Here is an 18,047-nt window from a genome sequence, read left to right on the forward strand (position 1 = left end):
TCCACTCTTGATAGGAAAAGTATCACTTTATGTGTCTCACACAGCAGGGGGGGCAGCAGGAAGAGGGGACAGCTTCATGTTGTGCCACAGGAAGTCCAAGAATGTGGCTGCTTGCAGTGTCCGGCTGAGTCTCTGAAAATGCCGCTCTGGAGAAGACAAAGGGAGGTCAGATAATGCATGTGCCCACCAGGGTGCTTCTCTACCCAGGCTGTGCCTACATACCAGTGTAGGGCAGCAGGGCCTCAAGTGCAGCCCGTACACCCTCATAGGCCAGCAGCTCCTCAGGGGCCTCATGTTGTAGCAGCACGTTCAGCACTGCCTGTGCTTCATGGCAATGCCGTGAGTTGGTGTTCCACATGACACAGAAACGCAACAGGGCCTCTGTGGGCAACAGGGACAGTCACCCTGCCTGCCAAGTTTTCTGATCTCTCTCTGCCCACCAGGCCACCCCTGTGGACTTGCTCTTGCCCACATGCCCAGGACCTTTCTGGTCTCGCCGCAGTCGGAGAACAGTGCCTTCTAGCTTCTCACAGGCCTCTGGGTCCCTCCGAATGGCTATGGGAGGAGGCAAGTCTGAGACCTAGGAAGGGGCTCAATGGTCCCAAGCCTTCCCCAGCTCTAACCTACCCATGGCAAGCACTGACCCTGAATAACTGTCAGCACTGTGTGTGGGCGATCCAGGGAGATGGCCAGGCCCAGTGCCCGCAGGTATCGCTTTTCATGGAGCAGGTTGTCCAGTTCTTGCTGCCTGGCAGTGGGAAAAGAAGGATAGGGGCCATTTGGACTCTGACTGGGGCTGAAGCTAGTCAGGAGGCCTGCACTTAGCACCCACTGGTGTGAGCCCAACCCTCAGTCTGCGTCCCTGTGGCATAAAGCAGGGGTTTACAGACACTCCTTAGTGCACGGGGGTGCTACTGCAGAGCCTGTGCTTACTTGACTACCTGCTCCTCTTGCTTGGCCTGCTCCTCTGCTTGTTCTGCCTCAGTCACATCCTGGGATTACAATGGGGTTAGATAGGTATCCCTATTTCTTGCCCTGCCCACCCCTCTCCTCAGGGTCCACAACCTTCCAGAGAATGACTCGGGAGTCGCTGGCACCAGTGAGGGCATGGTCATCTATCTGGTTGCAGTGTAATCCCCAGACTTTGTCCTCATGGGCGTCCAGTGTCCGTACACACTCGTTGTTCTTGATGGTCCAAAGCTTCAAGAGCCCATCTGAGCCACTGGGTTTGGGATAAGGGGATCTCACTGGGAAGGGCCTATTTCGCACCTCATCCCACCTCATCCCCACCCAGCCCCTAGCTCACTCACCTAGACAGTAATTGTGTGCCACGGCTCACAAAGGCCACCTTCAGCACAGAAGCATCATGCCCCTCAAATGTCTGTGGGGGTAAGGACATGAGATGTCACCTGGTGAACTGTTACAAGGAAGGCCTGGATCAGAAGGGATGCTGCTTACCTTGAGGCAGCTTAAATCCTGCAGTGACCAGAGCTTGATGGTGCCATCAGCTGAGGCTGTGGCCAGCACTTGATCCATGGGTGAAAACTGAACACACCAAAGGCCACGTCGGTGGCCTGAAAAAATTCCCACCAGCTGACACTGTGGCAGGGCCCAGAGTTTGGCAGTGCGGTCCTGTGAGCCTGTGGCCAACAGCTTGTCATTGGGAGCAATAGCCACACTGTTGATGTCCTGGTGATGGGAAAAGGTGGTAACTCAGGCCACCACCCCATCAAGGGCTTGGCCACCCCCACCCCAGTAGCTATATATGGTCACCTTGTCATGACAGCGCTGGGTGGCCTGGGCCTGTAGAAGGATGGGGTCGCTGTCTGGGGCCATGCTCTTGGACAGCATGCCTTCAGGGAGGGGCCACAATTTCACAGTGCAGTCCTGGCTGCCTGTCACCAGAAAGGATTCCTTCAGCCTGTACCACAATAAGAAAGAATACTGCCGAGGTCCAGATAGTACTTGTATATGATATACCAATATATCATAGGAATGGCTTCACGGACCATGATCCAGACCAGTAGGACTGTCCAAGAATGTAAATTGGCTCTGGTCCTCTGAATGTCCACCTACTTTCAGTATCCCCAACCCAACAACTTGGTACCACCAGGGGATCCAAGCCCTAGTATGAGATGCTATTTCCCAGTGGGCCTCGTTCAATGCCATCCTCTTCACTATGATACCCTCCACCCTTTGTCCACCTAAGGCTACTTCCAAAGAATCCGCTCATGGTACCTGGACTCATTTTCTGTTCTACATCCCTGGGCTAGAGCCTCAAAGGAAAAAGGCCAAAGCTGAAATCTCTTCCCTACCCTCCGCTGTGAGCTGGAACCCCAATGGGAAGTTTAGGTCTCCAACTTCTCTACAATTCTGAATCTAGCTGTGGTCCCACTACCTGGAGCAGCAGACAGTGCCCACACTGTGTGTGTGTCCAGAACCCTGAGCGACACAGGACACCTGGCCAGCCTTGTTCATTCTCCAGATGCGAATGCTCTGATCCTAGAGACAAGAGGAGTTGGGACAGAAGTTGGATTGTGGTCCTTTTGCCTTCATTTTCTCTCCTGGAGGGCTGATACCTTCACACTGTTTAGGAGACTGACCTTGGCACAGCTGGCAAAGAGCCACCCCTTCCGAAACACATCCAGGGCCAGGACAATGTCTATAAAAGAGAAGGGAGGACCAGTTAAATAGCTCAGCGATCTAAAGCACCTGCTTAGGTAAGTGCAGGGACTGCAGTTCAATCCCTGGCCCTATATGCAGCGCCAGCCCCACCTCCAGGGTGGGCTGAGCTGGCCATAAAAAAAAAAAAAAAAAAGAAAAGAAAAAGAAAAAAGAAAAAAAAAAAAAAAAGAAAAAGATAGGAGTAGTCAGAGATCAAGTATAGTAAGGAGACAGGGGATAGGCAACAATCAAACCCAGAATGGGGTTGCAGGGGTATCAGTGGGCTCTACTTGCCTGTATGGCCATGGAGGACCTGGCAAGCTGATGTTTGTAGCTCAAAAACTTTCAGGCAGGGGCTGTTGGAAGCCACAACAATGTGGGAGTCCTTGGGCCCAAGGAACCGGACATCCAAAATTTCCTCACTATAGCCTGCAAACTGGGAGGGTCAAGAAGGCCATGAGCTAGTTCCTTTATGAGTAGAGGGTAGGTCCCTTCTGCTTAGGTTGTGCAGGGGCATGTGATTACCTGTTTCTGCAGCTGTAGGGAGCATGCTTCATAGAGCATCAGGTTGTGGTCGGCAGTGACACTGAGGAGCAGGTTAGCAGCGTGGACCAGGGAGCAGTGGGTCAGCTCTCGCCCTGGGCCTGGCAGCTGTGGCTGGGTATACACACACTGCCCAGAAGCTGCTTCCCACACACGTAGTATGCCTGTGTGGGGACAGGGTTGCTGGGACTCACAGACCCACAGGTCTACCCCCGATCCTGTAGCCTGCTCGTGGCCAGGCCCACACACCTTGGTCACCAGCTGTCAGGAAATGCAGGCTTGAGTTCTTCACACCCAGTGCAGGAGCTGGCTCCTCAGGTAGCAGCACAGCAGTCTCCACACTCTGCGGGAGTTCAGAGGCTGTAGATATTCCCAACTCCACCCCTAGCCTGCCTCACTGGCCCTATTCTAAAGTCACTTGTACCTCAAACACAGGCACAGTCTTAGTGGCCTCGTGGCTCTGAAGGTCCCAGACAATGCAGATCTTGTCACGGCCAGAGCTGGAGAGAAACAACCACCTCAGTTTTAGAGTCTCAGCCTTGTCACCTAGTGAATTTTTTTTCTGCCTCCCAAGGCCTGCATGCCCCTTCCTGTCTCCCACCTCAGCATACTGTGGCCGTCAGCACTGAAGGCCAGGGATGTGACAGCACTATAGTGGGCAGTCAGCATGGCCAGGCATGAGCGGTCCTGCAGTGACCACATGCGAATAGCAGCATCTGCAGCTGAGGAGAAGAGCAGCAGGCGAGTGGGGTCCGGGTGGAAGGCCACCAAACTGCAGGTAGGAAGGGAATGCATGAGTTGTGCCATCCAATAGTACCTCTGCTACCCACCCTCTGCTGCTTCCACTCACTGCACGACACCAGATGATCCCCGGAAGTAGTGTGTTCCGTAGTGCCGGACAACATCCCAGACACGCACAGCCCCGTCACAGCCCCCTGCAAGAACATGCTTGAGGTGAGGGAGTGGATATGTCCAAAGCCCCTGCCTTATCCCTTGCAGCCCTCCTGCCCAGCTGGTGCCCTACCTGTGGCTAGCAGTGTGGACGTGGGATCGAAGGCCATGGTAGCCACAGGGGCTGTGTGTATTGCTTTCCACAGACGGGTAATACTACCTTCTCGCCAAGCCCACTGAGCCAACAGCAGTGCTCGACTGGCTGTCACCAGCACCTGATGGAAGGTGTAATTCAGCCTAGAGGTGAAGTATCATCATGTCTAAATGTGGGAGAGAACTACCAGGGCTCACCTTCTGCCCCTGCTCCACATACCTCATCATCAGGACTGAGGTCAAAGGCAGTGATGTCTTCTTGGTCCTCCTAATGAAAAGGAACAGAGTGCCAGGACAACTAATTGCCCTTTCCCTTTGTTTTATTTTTATTTTTATTTTTTTTAAAGCATATTTTTATTTATTTATTTTACATTTATTTATTGTGTGTGTGTGGCCAGCTCAGCCCACCAGGGGGCAGGGCTGGCTGGCATGTGGTGCTGGGGGATTAGAACCACGGTCCCTGCTTTGCCAAGCTTGTTCCAAGTAGGTGCTTTAGACCACTGAGCCATCTCTCCAGTCCCTCCCTTTGTTTTAAATTTATTTATTTTTTTTTTATTTTTTGGGGGGCAGAACCGGGGATTGAACTCAGGCCCTTGTGCTTGCCAGGGAAGTGCTTATTCCACTGAGCCATCTCCCCAGCCTCTTTGGGCTCATAGTGATCCTCTTGTCTTAGCCTCCCCAATGCTGGGCTCACAGGCATGCGCCACCATGCCCAGTTTTGGTGGCCAGCATAGCATGTGGTACTGAGGATTGAACCCAGGTCCTTGCACTTGCCAGGCAGATGCTTAGACCGCTACCTCCACAAACCAACTAGCTACCCTTTCTATTAGCCCCCTCATACTTGCCCACCCTATTCTCACCTGCTCTAGGCTCTGTAGTACAGTCCCAGAGGCCACATCTAGAACATTGACTCTGGTACCACAGACGCAGAAGAGGTGTCGGCCTGTCTGGTCGAGCTAAGAATGCAAAGTCTCAGATAAGGCAATACTAGGCAGCCCTACGCAAACTTTTCCTTCCCTTCCACCCTGGTCATCTTCAAGGAGGGTACCTGTGCTTTCCCGCCCTTGTAGAAAGGCTCGATTTTGCGCTCCACAGCATAGCTGAGAAGAGAACAAAAGTAAGTGATCACTCACTGTCTTACCCATTACTTCCTAGTCCTGGGGTGAATGCTTGTGAACCCAATAAGCCCTTGCAGGGTTCTAGGGCAGCAGCAAACAATCCGGAGGATCAAGTAACAAACTTTATGGGAAGGTGGCACTACAGTTCTCTCATGTTACAAGAAGGATGACACCCTAGGCTGGTGGGTGATCTTCATGGTGTTCCCCCCCCCATAGGGTCTTGCAGCAGTTATGTGGTAGGCCCGAATGGAGAAAAGCAGCCCAATAGCAGTCTTCAGACCAAAAGGCCTTGGGGGCCCCTGCTGGCTGTGAGAGTCTATCCTGTGGTAACTAAATCTAGGGCACCATCCTCCTTAGCTCTCCCCTGGGGACCAGCCCCACTCCTCCCCAGCCTAGATCCTACTAATCCTAGCTTCACCTGATGCTGCTCCCCAAGCAGCTATCATTTCTGTGACCTCACTCATGCTCCTTCCCTCTCCCCCTGGTTTGGGCCACTGCAATCTCCTTCAGATGGCCACTCCAGACTCTTCACCAAGCACACTATTCTACTCTCTCAACCCTGCCGCAAGTTACCTGGTAAGCAACTATCTCACAAGCTTGCTTAAAAGCCTCCCCTCCACTAACACATATCTGAGACTTTGCCCAGAAGGGTCTCTGTTCATCTTTCTTTGCTTTCTGAGCTCACACAGCAGCCCCTTGCTCCTGCCCTGGCCATGTGTATGTTCTGGCCCTCTTCAGATTTTAGAGCTGGGCCAACTCTACTCCTCAGAAAGCCTGCCTGCTACACTGCATGCCAGACAACTCTCCAACAGGGGTACTGTCATCACCAAGTCTCTCTTTGCTAGTGTTTGTCACAATCCAAGGCACACAGCTGCTGATGAAAATGATTATTCCCAAGAAACTAAATCATTCAGTTACGGGACCAGGCCCGAGTTTATTCCCAGCTGTAGTCATTCAGCAGAGGTTAAGGGACTGAATAATCACGAGACTCACGGTCTCCCCGCGGACCCATCCACTCCCTGACCCTGCTCTCCGAGAAGTGGGCTAACAGGTGAGACCTCCTCAGGCAGCTTGCTCACGGGCAGGTCTTCGTCTCCTGCCACCATTCTGGCCCAACCCCGACTTGTGCTCCGCTCGCGCTTCCCCTGGATATCTCATTCCCACGTCGTGAAACTAAAATAGCCTCCTCTTCTGGCAAGTAAACGACACCTGGTGCACCTGGCCTACCGCGCACCCAGACAGCAACCCCTGGGTCGGTGGCCACTCTCCAGCTTCCTATCCCCACGGCGTCTCCCAAAACCCTGCGGCCCAGGTGCTCTCCCAGACCCAAAAGGGTCCCCAGTTGACCGTCGGCCTGGCTCCGCGCGCACCACGGGCACCTTTGTTACCTCAGCAGTGAACCCGTGCCCCTCCCCCGCTGGCCGCCCCAGCCCCAGCCTTACTTGGCTTTAAAGCGGCTCACTCCGGTCGCGCTTTGAGCCATATTACTGCCAAGCTCTGTGTCCTCTGGATCCTACACCACCGCCGCGTGACGGAACGCGGCGTGCCACTCCAAGCTCCCGGCGCGGGGAGATGACTTTAGACCAAGCAGTTACGTCATCAGCACTGCGCCGCAGGCGCCACCTTTGTTGTGGGAGGTGGCTGCTAGGTCCCAGAACGAGTCAGGTCCAGTCGTTTCCTACCTAGAGGGTAGGATGTGGTGGAATGGTGGGAGACCAGCCCGGGCTAGAACGTGAGCTCAAAGCCATCGTGAACTGCATAGAGGGCCGGGGAGACAGCTCAGTGACTGGCATGCACAAGGTCCCGCGTTTGATTCCCGGTACCGACCGCAAAAAGACCAAAAAAAAAAAAAAAAAAAAAAGAAAGAGGGAGAGAAAATAAATCAGGTAGTTTCAGTCATTCAAATATCTTCTGCGCAAAGAACGTTGCTTACTTGCTTGGAAGACTTCAGGAAATAAATTCCTGCTGTCCTATAGCTCATTTTCCACTGGGCAGAAGGAAAGGTGGGCAGAGGAGGCAAGGAATACCACATTAAATGACTAGGGCTGTGGAAATAGCTCCCCAAGAGATGAGGCAGAGATGGAGTTTACATTTTTTTTCACTTAGATTTGAAGGTGGAGCTCAGGACTTTTGCACTGACATATCCTTTGTGGGGCTTTTTGTTTGTTTTGTGAGATAGGGTCTCCCTATGTAGTGCAGGTTAGCCTTCAGCTCATGCCGATCTTCCTCTGCCAGAGCCTCGAGTGCTAGAATTACAGGCAAGTGGCCATCAGGCTTGACAGTTCTGTGGTTTTGGAGGGTGGATTGAACCTATAATTCTTTTGCCTCAGCCTCCTAGAGCACTGGGATTACAGATATACAGGACCATACAAGAGGTGCAGTTTTAACTGGGGGTGGTGGGACAGGCGAGATAGCTCAGCAGACTGAGTGCCTGCTTCAGCAAGCATAGGGACTGCCAGCCTCCGCCCCTGGGCATGCTGAGCCTGCTGACTCCAGGCACGGTGGCACATACCTGTAATCCCAGCACTCAGGAGATTGAGCCAGGAGGATCTCTGCAAGTTTGAGGCCAGACTGGGGGCTACAAAAGTGAGTACAGGGACCAGAGAGATAGCTCAGCGGTCTAAAGTACCTGCTTAGGGGCCAGAGAGATGGCTCAGTGGAATAAGCGCTTCCCTGGCAAGTGCAAGGGCCTGAGTTCAATCCCTGGTTCCAGAAAAAAAAAAAAAAAAAAAAAGCCCCGTTATCTTGGGGCTGGTGAGATGGCTCAGTGGTCTAAAGCACCTACTTAGAGCAAGCTTAACAAAGCACAAGGACCGCTGTTCGGTCCTGGCACCACATGCCAGCCAGCCCCGCCCCCTGGTGGGCTGAGCTGGCCACACACACACACACACACAAATAAATAAAGTACCTGCTTAGGCAAGCTTAGGCAGGCATAGGGGACCATGGTTCAATCCCAGCACCACATGCTATGCCAAGCTGCCCTCCGGGCAGGCGGAGCCAGCCAAAAACTAAATAAATAAAAATAAAAGTGAGAGCCGGGGAGATAGCTCAGTCGAACAAGTGTTTGCCTGGCAAGCACAAGATCCTGAGTTCAATCCCCGGTTCCACCAAGAAAGAAAAATAAGGAAAAGAAAAAAAAAAACAAAAAACAAAAAACAACTAAATAAATGGGGTGGTGGAGTAGGCTGAACTGAGAGTGACACCTAAGCAACTATAGTGAAGCATGGAGCCCTATGGTTTATCTGGCAATTATGCTGATGCAGTGTGATGGGTTGTTGAAGTAGAGTCCAATTTTTAATGGACTTTCAACAAAGAAAGAATACACCCCATGGGGGGCCGGGGAGATGGCTCAGTAGAATAAGTGCTTCCCTGGGAAGCGGAAGGGCCCGAGTTCAATCCCCGATTCCGCAAAAACAAACAAACAAACAAACAAAACAACAACAACAACAAAAAACACCCCATCATAGAAGAAAAGGCAGCTATATGTATTAAAGTTAAAATTAATATGAAGTATCCTCTGGAAGTACAAATTCATGCCAGCAGAAACAAAAGGGCAGGGTAGCATGAATGGGAAAAAAGTGGTGTCGGGACTATGGCAGAACAGGGAGGAAAGGGGTCAGGGAGATAGCTCAGTAGAATAAGTGCTTCCCTGGCCTGAGTTCAATCCCCGGTTCCACCAAAAAAAGAACAGGGAGGTGAAAAATCAGGCTTTTTTTTTTTTTGCAGAACCAGGGATTGTACTCAGACCTTTGCAAGTGCTTATTCTACTGAGCTATCTCCACTGCCCCAAGGCTTTTGGATTTAGAAGATGAGTACCTCAGATAGGTGTGGTGGAGCACACGTGTAATCCCAGTACTCAGGGAGCTGACACAGGAGGACCACCTTGAGTTTGAGGCCAACTACATAGTGAGATAAAACAGAAAACAGACCAGTGGCTACAGTCCCCTAGAGGGACTCTAAAGAGAGGCAAAAGAAGATGGGATCATTGTAAGCCACTGCAAGAGCAGCTTTTACTCTGTAAAGTAAAATTAATTTGAACTTTTAGTACCATTTACTATAATGCGGGTAAAACAGATGGGTAGGAAGGAGACTGGGAGAGGAGACAAGGAAAACATGTACAAGGAAAGACATTTGAGGGAAAAGAGGAAAGCAGAGAGGAAGAACTTTCCAGGAGGGGGAATAACCAGAGGAAACCGCCTTTTGGGATGAAGCTGGGCAACTAAGGGTTAACTGTACAGCTAAGCTCCCTGATGATTATGACCCTGTGTGCAGCTATGAAGTAATGTCAGTGGGGCACAGCACTGCTCTTGATCACTGCTTGCCATCCCCCATCATGGCTTTGCTTCTGTAAACTTCATTTTGTGCTGATCCCCAGTGAAAAATTGCCTTAAGGGCCGGGGAGATGGCTCAGTAGAATAAGCGCTTGCCTGGCAAGTGCAAAGGTCTGAGTTCAATTCCCAGTTCCACCAAAAAAAAAAAAAAAAGGAAGAAAAATTGCCTTGTAGGAAAGAAATAATATAAAAGTGGAAACAGGGCTTTGTTCTCCATTTTCAGGAGGATTTGAGTGTTCTGTAGATACCAGCAGAATAAACTGCTCGTTGTTCCTAAAACTCTGTGTCTTGTTGGTTCTATCAAGGATTCCTTGAAGTTTCCTGCTTCACCAAGACCTAGAGGGAAGTGGAAGAGGAAGACAGGTCTTGGAGACACAAGGGAAGGTTGGCCAGATAGCTCAGGGGAACTAAAGTGCCTGCTTAGGCACAGTGCAGCGGAGGAGTTTGATCCCTGGTGTGCCCTGCTGGCCGTGTCTGGTGCATGTTGAGATGGGCAATTGAGACTGGGTGTGGTGGCGCATGCCTGTAATCCCAGCGCTTGGGAGGCTGAAAACGGGAGAATCACTACAGGTCTCACCTGTGTAGTAAGACCCTGTACTAAATACATTAAAAATGAAACAAAACAAAATCACAAGGGAAAAAGGTCAAAGCCCTGGGGTAGCTAGGCGTGGTGGCACGTGTAGAATCCCAGCCCTCTGGAGGTTGAGGCAGGAGGATCACCACTAGTTCAAGGCCAACCTGAGTTACATAGTAAGATCCTGTCTTTTTTTCTTTTTGCGGAACCAGGAATTGAACTCAGGACCTTGCACTTACAAGGCAAGCACTCATTCTACTGAGCCATCTCCCAAGCCCAAATTTTACTTATTTATTTATTTAATATTTTAGGGAAGGTTCTACAGGGTGTTCAGGTTCTCACTACTAGTTCGGACTTGTAGTGATCCGCATAGGGCCTCCCAAGAGCTGGGATTACTGGTGTGGGCCACCACACCTGGTCTCAATTGCCCTCAGTGAGCCCTGGGGGCAGGGATGGAACCCCAGCCCCTGGGCCTTCTTGCAGGTGCTTTAATCAGCAGGAGCTATTTGTAGCAAGATCCTGTCTTTAAAAAAAAAAAAAAAAAAGTGCCTTGTGATGTTTTTGTGGGAAAGGAGTAAGGTGGTCTGGGAAGGTCCACAGGGCAGAAGAATGGTCAGGTCTGGACTCCACATTTATTTACCCTTCTATTTCCAAGGCACCTTGGCTCTGCGCCCCAGCACTGCCTTCTGGGCATGCTGCATCATCTCCCAGGAGGTGGCTGAGCTGGGCCAGCTGCCTGCGTAGGAGTCTGGAGGCACGGTGCACTTTGCGTACTCGCTGCAGTAGTCCCTGTAGCATTGTCTGGCTGCGCTTCTGTTGCTCACTCCAGGCGTTCCGCAGCTTGAGGTAGCAGTTATAATGAGCAAGCTCTGCCATGCCCAAGGTGGCCCCACAGCCCAGGGGGCAATGCTGCTGGCCACCCTGCTGGCAGCGCTGTTGATGCTCAGCCAGGGCACTGCGAAACACCCGGGCATAGCAGCCTTCATTGGGGCAGGCCACCAGCTCAAATGGGCATGAGTCTTGGTGCCTCTTGCTGTGGGCCAGGGGGCATGTTACCAAGCAGCCAGCTTCAGCATTCTTGCACTGGAGGTGAAAGAGAGCTGCATGTGAGCCAAACCAGGTAGGGAACTGCCAGCTGGGCATCCCATGAAATCTCATCTACTGAACCAAGAACCAGTGAACTGGAAACTGCCTGAGATTTTCTAACTCCAGAGCAAACAGTTAGGAAATGCTTTTTTTTTTTTTTTTTTTTTTTTTACGGTACCAGGATTGAACTCAGCACCTTGCACTTATTCTACTGAGCTATCTCCCCAGCCCCTGGGAAATGGTTGGAAGGCAAGGAGATCTTAGATGTTCCAGAGGAAGGTATAAGCCTGAGTCTTGAAGAACAGGGAAGTTTTTTGGTTTGTTTTTTGAGACAGAGTCTGGCTACGTAGTTCAGACTGGCCTCAAACTTGTGTTGAGAGCCACCTGCCTCTGTTTCTGAGTACTGGGATTATAGATATGTCACCACATATTTTTTTGTTTTATTTTGTTTTGTTTTTTGGTACTGGGGATCAAACTCAGGACCTCATGCTTGCCAGGCAGGCTTTATGCCACTGAGCTAGTCATCTGGCCCAAAAGCAAGTATCCCTCAGGTGAGGTGAGCTTACAACATTGTACAAGATAGTCTAAATGTCCCTGCAGTAGTCTCCCATTTGGGATTTACTTTATTAAATAGTCTTTGTTTTTGTACCTGGGGTTGAACTTAGGACCTTGTGTTTGCCAGGCAGGCACTTTTCCCATTGTCTCTCTGGCATAGCCAGCCTTTTTTTTTTTTTTTTTTTTTTTTTGTACTGGGAATTAAACTCAGGACCTTGCCTGGCTGAATTGTTTTTCCAAATCTTAGTTTCCAGCCAGGTGTGGTGGTGTACACCTGTAATCCTAGTGCTCAGAGAAGGCTGAGGCAGGATTGCCAGTTTGAGGTCAGGCTTTTTACACAGTGAGATTCTGTCTTAAAAACAAAACAGGGCTGGGGAGATTGCTCGGTACAAGTGCTTGCCAGGCAAGCACAAGGGCCCGAGTTCAATCTCCAGGTCCGCTAAAACAAAACAAAACAAAACAAAACAAAACAAAACAAAAAAAATGGGCCAGGGAGATAGCTCAGTGGCATAAGCACCTGTCTGGCAAGCAGAAGGCCCTTTGATCCCCAGTACCCAAAAAACAAAGCAGAAGCAAAAGGTCTTAGTTTCACCATGTGCAAACTTAGGGGACTGAAGAGTAATGGCGAGCACACCAGGCATTTTATCCTCTAAAAAAAATCCTCTATAATCCCCACTTATGGCTAAATACTAGCATATCAAAAGGGTCAAGTAACTTGTCCTAAATTGCAGGGGAAAGAAGTGATATAGCTACAATTCAAACTTAGCCAGGCCTACTGACCTATGAGGGCTTTACTGTTTTTCTTTAAGGTAGAATCCAAATTTGTAGCCTAGGTGGGCTTTGAACTTATAGCAATCACAACTTAGCCTTCCGGTGTGCATAGTGCATCACCAGTCTGGCCTCCCTGGATACTTCTCCCCTTCTCCTGGCTCTGCCCCACCCCCACGAAGGTAGTGAGTGGGCCCGCTGCACTACCTTGACTTCTAGATGGCCAATGGTTCTCCGAAGTTTATTCACATAGACCATGTTTTTCCTTTGCACCTCCTTCCTACAGCATGGACAGGTGTTTTGTCTGGAATGAGGCAGGAGTGGAGTTGAGTGTTGGGGAGACAAGGGGACAGAGGCGACATGGCTGCTAGGTCAGCTCCACCTTCACTGGATGACCCAGGTGGTCTCTTCAGCTGAAGGCACGAGGGGGTACTACAGCCTTCAGTTCCAGGGCTGGAGCCAGGGAACACATGCCAGGGGCAACTGGGGCTCAATGTTTGTTTTGCCACACTTTCCCATTTTGAGCCACATCAAAGGCCTCCCCAACCCTCCCAGCTCCCTGGGTACCCTGTGGCACCTGGCTAGCCACTTAAGGATGCACTTTTTGCAGAAGATATGGCTGCATGACAACCTCGTCGGCCTCTTGAGTACCCCATGGCAGACGGAGCACAGGAACTTGCAGTCAGGAGGGCTGGCAAAGAGGTTGAGATCATACCCACCACTCTGCAAAGACCAGGTCAAGATTAGGCCTTACTGAGATCAGGCTCAGAGCTACCCATTCACATGTTCAGGAAAAGACCTTGGTAACCTTTGGGTGGGAAGAGTCCCATGTGGGTGTCAGCACTAGTTGGAGGGACCAGTTGTGGGAATCAATTCCCAAGGCTACCAACAATAATTGTGGGGTAGAGAAAAACCCAGTTAAAGCCTCCCAAAAGTCCCTTCAAACAGGGACTGTAAACCAGTTCATCCTTTCTTAATAGTAGTGCGTTCCATCCCTGGACTGCCAAGCATCTGTCCAGATTTGGGCTTATTATCTCAGAATTGGAAGTAGATGGGTCCCAGGCTTACCATGATCTGCGTCTGGATGGCAGCTCCACTGACACCCAGGGTTCAGGCACCTCCATTTCATAGCAGGCGTAGGCTGACATCACAGTAGCATTGTCCACTGTGACAGCTCAGGCCAAATCACAGTTGTGGCCCATGGCTCGTAGGGACCCTGTATCACCTAGCTAGCCCTTGTTGCCCTCTGTGAATATGAGGACTGGTCCATGAACCTCTGCTTGCCTTGATTGTGCCTGACAGCTGATTTTCCATCAGCACTGATCAGGGTGTTAGCTAGGTCCTCACAATTAGGCTGCTCTCAAGCTGAAGAATCCACCACTCTGCTCAAGCAAGAAGCCTGAGACTAAAATAAATTTTTTATCAGGATGGTTCTCAGGCTTATAGGAAACCCTATCAATCTACAGAATGTCACATTGTAAATCAGCAGAATAACACCGTCCTGTATTTTTTTTTTTTTTTTGGCGTAACCAGGGATTGAACTCAGGCCCTTGTGCTTGCCAGGGAAGCGCTTATTCCACTGAGCCATCTCCCCAGCCCCTTTTAACTGTTTTTTTTTTTTTTTAAAAACACTGTCCTGTATTTCCCTTTGTCCAAACAAGCACCAAACCTACTAATGACCCCTGATGCCCCTCCCATTCTTACATTAGACTGCATAAAAGACTCTCTTCCTTTGTGGTGACTTTCTTGCTCTTGACCAGGTTGCACCTAGCCTGAAATAGTTATCATTGTCTCACTTGCTCCTCAGGATCTTACTTGACACAGGGAACCAAGGTCAGCACAACCACAGGAACTGCTGCCTTTGATAGTACTGCTGGGGTAAGTAGACCTACAAGAGTTTAGAGGTGCCAGACATTGAACCACGGGTTTTTACTAACATGGCTTACTAGGGGGTCGGGTGGCTCCACGGGAGAGGACTAAATCTTGGTACAACTTGTAGCCTCTTTCCCACCCATGGCAGGCTGACCACTTGGGCAGACCTGTGCAGAACAGCTGAGCAATACATGCTCCTGTGGTTCAGTAACACTGGAATGCAAACTATCTTAAGCCTAAAGAGTGCCAACCCTTTCAAGATTAACAGGAACAGGCACTTACTGAAAACTCCTAAGTTGCAAACTCTATACTTCCCCATCATTTGTGGTTTGATAGCCCGGCCTCCATCAGTTTAGCCCTGAGCGCCTCACCTATAGGTGTAGAAGTGCACAGATAGACCTGGTTTTCAGACTAGCTGACCTTTGTGGTCTCAAGGACATTCCACTAGGGTTTGTCCAACCATAACGGGACGAAATCATCTTTCAGTTAGACATGTAGGGGAAAGCTCCAAGACCAGTCCTACGCGCAAAATTGAGTTTTATTTGAAAAATGCAAACAGTGGAGCTCTCCTGCCACGCGGTCCCAGCGTCGTCGGCCTGGGGACAACCCGGAGTCCTGTGGAAAGACAGACGGGGGTCAGCGGTGGGTCTAAGGCAGAGGCCAGGCGCGCGCAGCTGCTGGGGGTGTCGGGGCCTGGGTTTCACCCTCCCACACGGGCAGTGGGCAGTGAGCTGAGGCCCCTGGACGTTCTGGGCGCCGAATCTCACCCGCGACTATGGTCAAAGCAGAGGGTGATTTTCAACAAACGCCGGAATCCAAGATATTAGAAAGTATGTGCGACAGTTCCTCTGGTCGAACTTACCCATTAAATATGCAATCAGGCAGCTTCCAAGAAAAACGAAAGAATCCTGTAAGGCAAGCGTGGGTAATTATACCCCTCTGAGCATGCGCAAATCGAGGCCTGAGGCGGTGCACGCAGGACTAATCACAGACGCCAATAGGTGCTTGGGGCGGGGCAAACGAAATCTCGCGGCATTTTGTGGGCTATAAAACTTTCTTGTCGGAGGCGCTCAGTCTTCTTTTTCTGGGAAACACGTGAGTGGTTTTTTGTGTAATGGCGGCCCAGTGTCTGCGGTGGGGGAATCCGCGAACATCGGGCTAGGCTTGGGCCTGCGGGACTGGGCTAGGGTCATTAGGGTGTCCGGGGCGGCTGCAAAGTCTCAACCCCTGTTGACTGTTAATGTGGCTTTTTACAGCAAATGGCGGATGACGCCGGTGCAGCGGGAGGGGCCGGAGGCCCCGGGGGCCCAGGCATGGGAGGCCGCGGCGGCTTCCGCGGAGGCTTTGGCAGTGGCCTTCGAGGTCGCGGGCGCGGCAGAGGCAGGGGCCGGGGCCGAGGCCGCGGGGCTCGCGGCGGTAAGGCCGAGGACAAAGAGGTAGGTGTGTCCCGGGGCGGAGTTGATCCTGGGCTTTGGGCGCCCCAGAAGCGGTCCTGTTGATTGACGTATCTTTACAGTGGATTCCGGTCACCAAGCTGGGCCGTCTGGTCAAAGACATGAAGATCAAATCCCTGGAGGAAATCTACCTTTTTTCCTTACCCATCAAGGTATTGCCTGTCTCCTGGGAGCGTCATTTGGACGGGGATCGGGTGGGTGGGGGGGTTGAGAGTTGTGAGAGATTGTCTATCTTGTTAGGAAGATTGGTTTCACCACCGCGGTTCCCGAGTTGTCTTCATGTTAAAAGTTTTTAATGTTTTTGCCAAAAAACTCATTTGTTGCAGGAGTCCGAGATTATTGACTTTTTCCTGGGCACATCTCTCAAGGATGAAGTTCTGAAGATCATGCCTGTGCAGAAGCAAACTCGTGCTGGCCAGCGGACCAGGTTCAAGGTATTGGGACCATTTTATGTTTTGTCTGGGTTGCTTGAATCAAACGGGGGTGGGTGACTGACTCTCTCCACTCTGCACAGTTACACTAGTTGTGGTGTGACTTTCGTACAGGAGAGAGAAAGAAAAGAGCTCTTCAAAAGGACCTTGAACTGGCCTCATGGTGGCCATTCTTTCTTTGAGGGGCACTACAGATGTTAGATGGTGGTGGGCTCCTATCCTGTGGAGAACCACTAGCTACCTCACAGTCTCTTCACAGGCATTTGTCGCCATTGGGGACTACAATGGTCATGTTGGCCTGGGTGTAAAGTGTTCCAAGGAAGTAGCCACTGCCATTCGTGGGGCCATTATCCTGGCCAAGCTCTCCATTGTCCCTGTCAGGAGAGGCTACTGGGGAAACAAGATCGGCAAGCCCCACACTGTTCCTTGCAAGGTAGATCCTTGGGGGTGAATGATGATGGGTTTGCAGTAGACATGCTTTGGCTCTTACTACAGATTTATTTTATTTCTTTGTGTGTGTGTGTGTGTGTGTGTGTGTGTGTGTGTGGTGCCAGCTCAGCCTACCAGGGGGCGGGGCTGGCTGCCATGTGGTGCTGGGGGATTGAACCCTTGGTCCCTGTGCTTTGCTAAGCTTGTTCTAAGTAGGTGCTTTAGACCACAGCCATCTCACCAGCCCCTTACTACTGATTTTTCAACTTAGGTGACAGGCCGCTGTGGCTCTGTGTTGGTGCGTCTGATCCCTGCCCCCAGAGGCACTGGCATTGTCTCAGCCCCTGTGCCCAAGAAGCTGCTGATGATGGCTGGTATTGATGACTGCTACACCTCTGCTAGGGGCTGCACTGCTACTTTGGGCAACTTTGGTAGGTGGCCCACTCAAGGGATTGACAGTGAGTGGTTTCTCTCAGCTCCGCTGGATCACACAAGCCTAGTGTGTGTGGTGGCGTATTTTATGGGAGAGAGAGAGGAAGGCCCTCCTAATGCACGACAGATCTGCCCTAAAGTGGCCTCTCTGTTCTTAGGAGTGCAACACAGCTTCTGTTTTGGAGGTGGGAAGCTCAAACCAGGCCACCCACCCTCATTTCTTGTTTCTATTACCCAGCTAAGGCCACCTTTGATGCCATCTCCAAGACCTACAGCTATCTGACCCCTGACCTCTGGAAAGAGACTGTGTTCACCAAGTCTCCCTATCAGGTATTGTAGCTGTTGACCTAACATTGGCTTGCCTTGTCACAAGGCTAGGGTTTTTTTGGGAGGGCGGGTTATGAAAGCCTAGGGGTTGTGTGCTACCATGAAATTTCTCTCCTTTTAGGAATTCACTGACCATCTTGTGAAAACCCACACCAGAGTCTCTGTCCAGAGGACTCAAGCTCCAGCAGTAGCTACAACATAGAGTTTTTATGCAAAAATAAAATGAATTACGTCTGTATCTTTTGTATGTGTGTGTGTCATACATTTAGTAATAGCTTAATGTGGACAGAGGTGATATGGTGAATTGGAAAGTGACACAAAACAGGCAAGGCAAACCACTTTATTTCAGCAATGTAACAAGGGTTAGTCAAGGGGTGCTCAGGTTAGGCTTCAGGCTGCAGCCTCCTTGGCAGCCTTTC

The 18,047-nt window shown here is 50.9% G+C and overlaps 3 protein-coding genes and 3 non-coding genes across 6 annotated transcripts; 3 read left to right on the forward strand and 3 right to left on the reverse strand.

The window, feature by feature from the left end:
* Positions 1-11: 11 nt before the first annotated feature.
* On the reverse strand, positions 12-6,926 carry Tbl3 (transducin beta like 3). Its single transcript, XM_004627881.3, has 22 exons — positions 6,812-6,926; positions 5,300-5,351; positions 5,112-5,207; positions 4,472-4,519; positions 4,232-4,373; positions 4,058-4,142; positions 3,809-3,979; positions 3,632-3,707; positions 3,457-3,550; positions 3,190-3,371; positions 2,959-3,100; positions 2,604-2,662; positions 2,399-2,502; positions 1,774-1,921; positions 1,459-1,689; positions 1,311-1,381; positions 1,066-1,222; positions 934-992; positions 645-748; positions 484-555; positions 223-381; positions 12-146 (listed from the first exon to the last, which is right to left on the reverse strand). Exons 1-22 carry the CDS (start codon positions 6,850-6,852, stop codon positions 37-39), a joined length of 2,403 nt encoding a protein of 800 aa, XP_004627938.1. The 5' UTR covers positions 6,853-6,926; the 3' UTR covers positions 12-36.
* A 3,984-nt stretch (positions 6,927-10,910) lies between these two features.
* Rnf151 (ring finger protein 151) lies at positions 10,911-15,510 on the reverse strand. The gene is made up of 6 exons (XM_023711415.1): positions 15,418-15,510; positions 14,955-15,170; positions 13,752-13,927; positions 13,261-13,406; positions 12,891-12,987; positions 10,911-11,357 (listed from the first exon to the last, which is right to left on the reverse strand). The coding sequence occupies exons 3-6, from the start codon at positions 13,752-13,754 to the stop codon at positions 10,911-10,913; spliced, it is 693 nt and encodes a 230-aa protein (XP_023567183.1). The 5' UTR covers positions 13,755-13,927; positions 14,955-15,170; positions 15,418-15,510.
* LOC111815825 lies at positions 15,237-15,362 on the reverse strand. Its single transcript, XR_002820459.1, has one exon. It is a non-coding gene; the product is annotated as a small nucleolar RNA ACA64 (small nucleolar RNA).
* A 301-nt stretch (positions 15,511-15,811) lies between the features above and the next one.
* On the forward strand, positions 15,812-16,906 carry Rps2 (ribosomal protein S2). Its single transcript, XM_023711590.1, has 4 exons — positions 15,812-15,991; positions 16,072-16,161; positions 16,336-16,443; positions 16,700-16,906. The coding sequence occupies exons 1-4, from the start codon at positions 15,815-15,817 to the stop codon at positions 16,889-16,891; spliced, it is 567 nt and encodes a 188-aa protein (XP_023567358.1). The 5' UTR covers positions 15,812-15,814; the 3' UTR covers positions 16,892-16,906.
* Positions 16,504-16,636, forward strand: LOC111815813. The gene has a single exon (XR_002820447.1). It is a non-coding gene; the product is annotated as a small nucleolar RNA SNORA64/SNORA10 family (small nucleolar RNA).
* Positions 16,907-17,335: 429 nt separating the features above from the next.
* On the forward strand, positions 17,336-17,472 carry LOC111815812. Its single transcript, XR_002820446.1, has one exon. It is a non-coding gene; the product is annotated as a small nucleolar RNA SNORA64/SNORA10 family (small nucleolar RNA).
* Positions 17,473-18,047: the final 575 nt, after the last annotated feature.

The sequence above is a fragment of the Octodon degus genome, unplaced genomic scaffold (assembly GCF_000260255.1).
Source record: "Octodon degus isolate 3935 unplaced genomic scaffold, OctDeg1.0 scaffold00021, whole genome shotgun sequence".
In the NCBI taxonomy this organism is placed as follows: Eukaryota; Metazoa; Chordata; class Mammalia; order Rodentia; family Octodontidae; genus Octodon; species Octodon degus.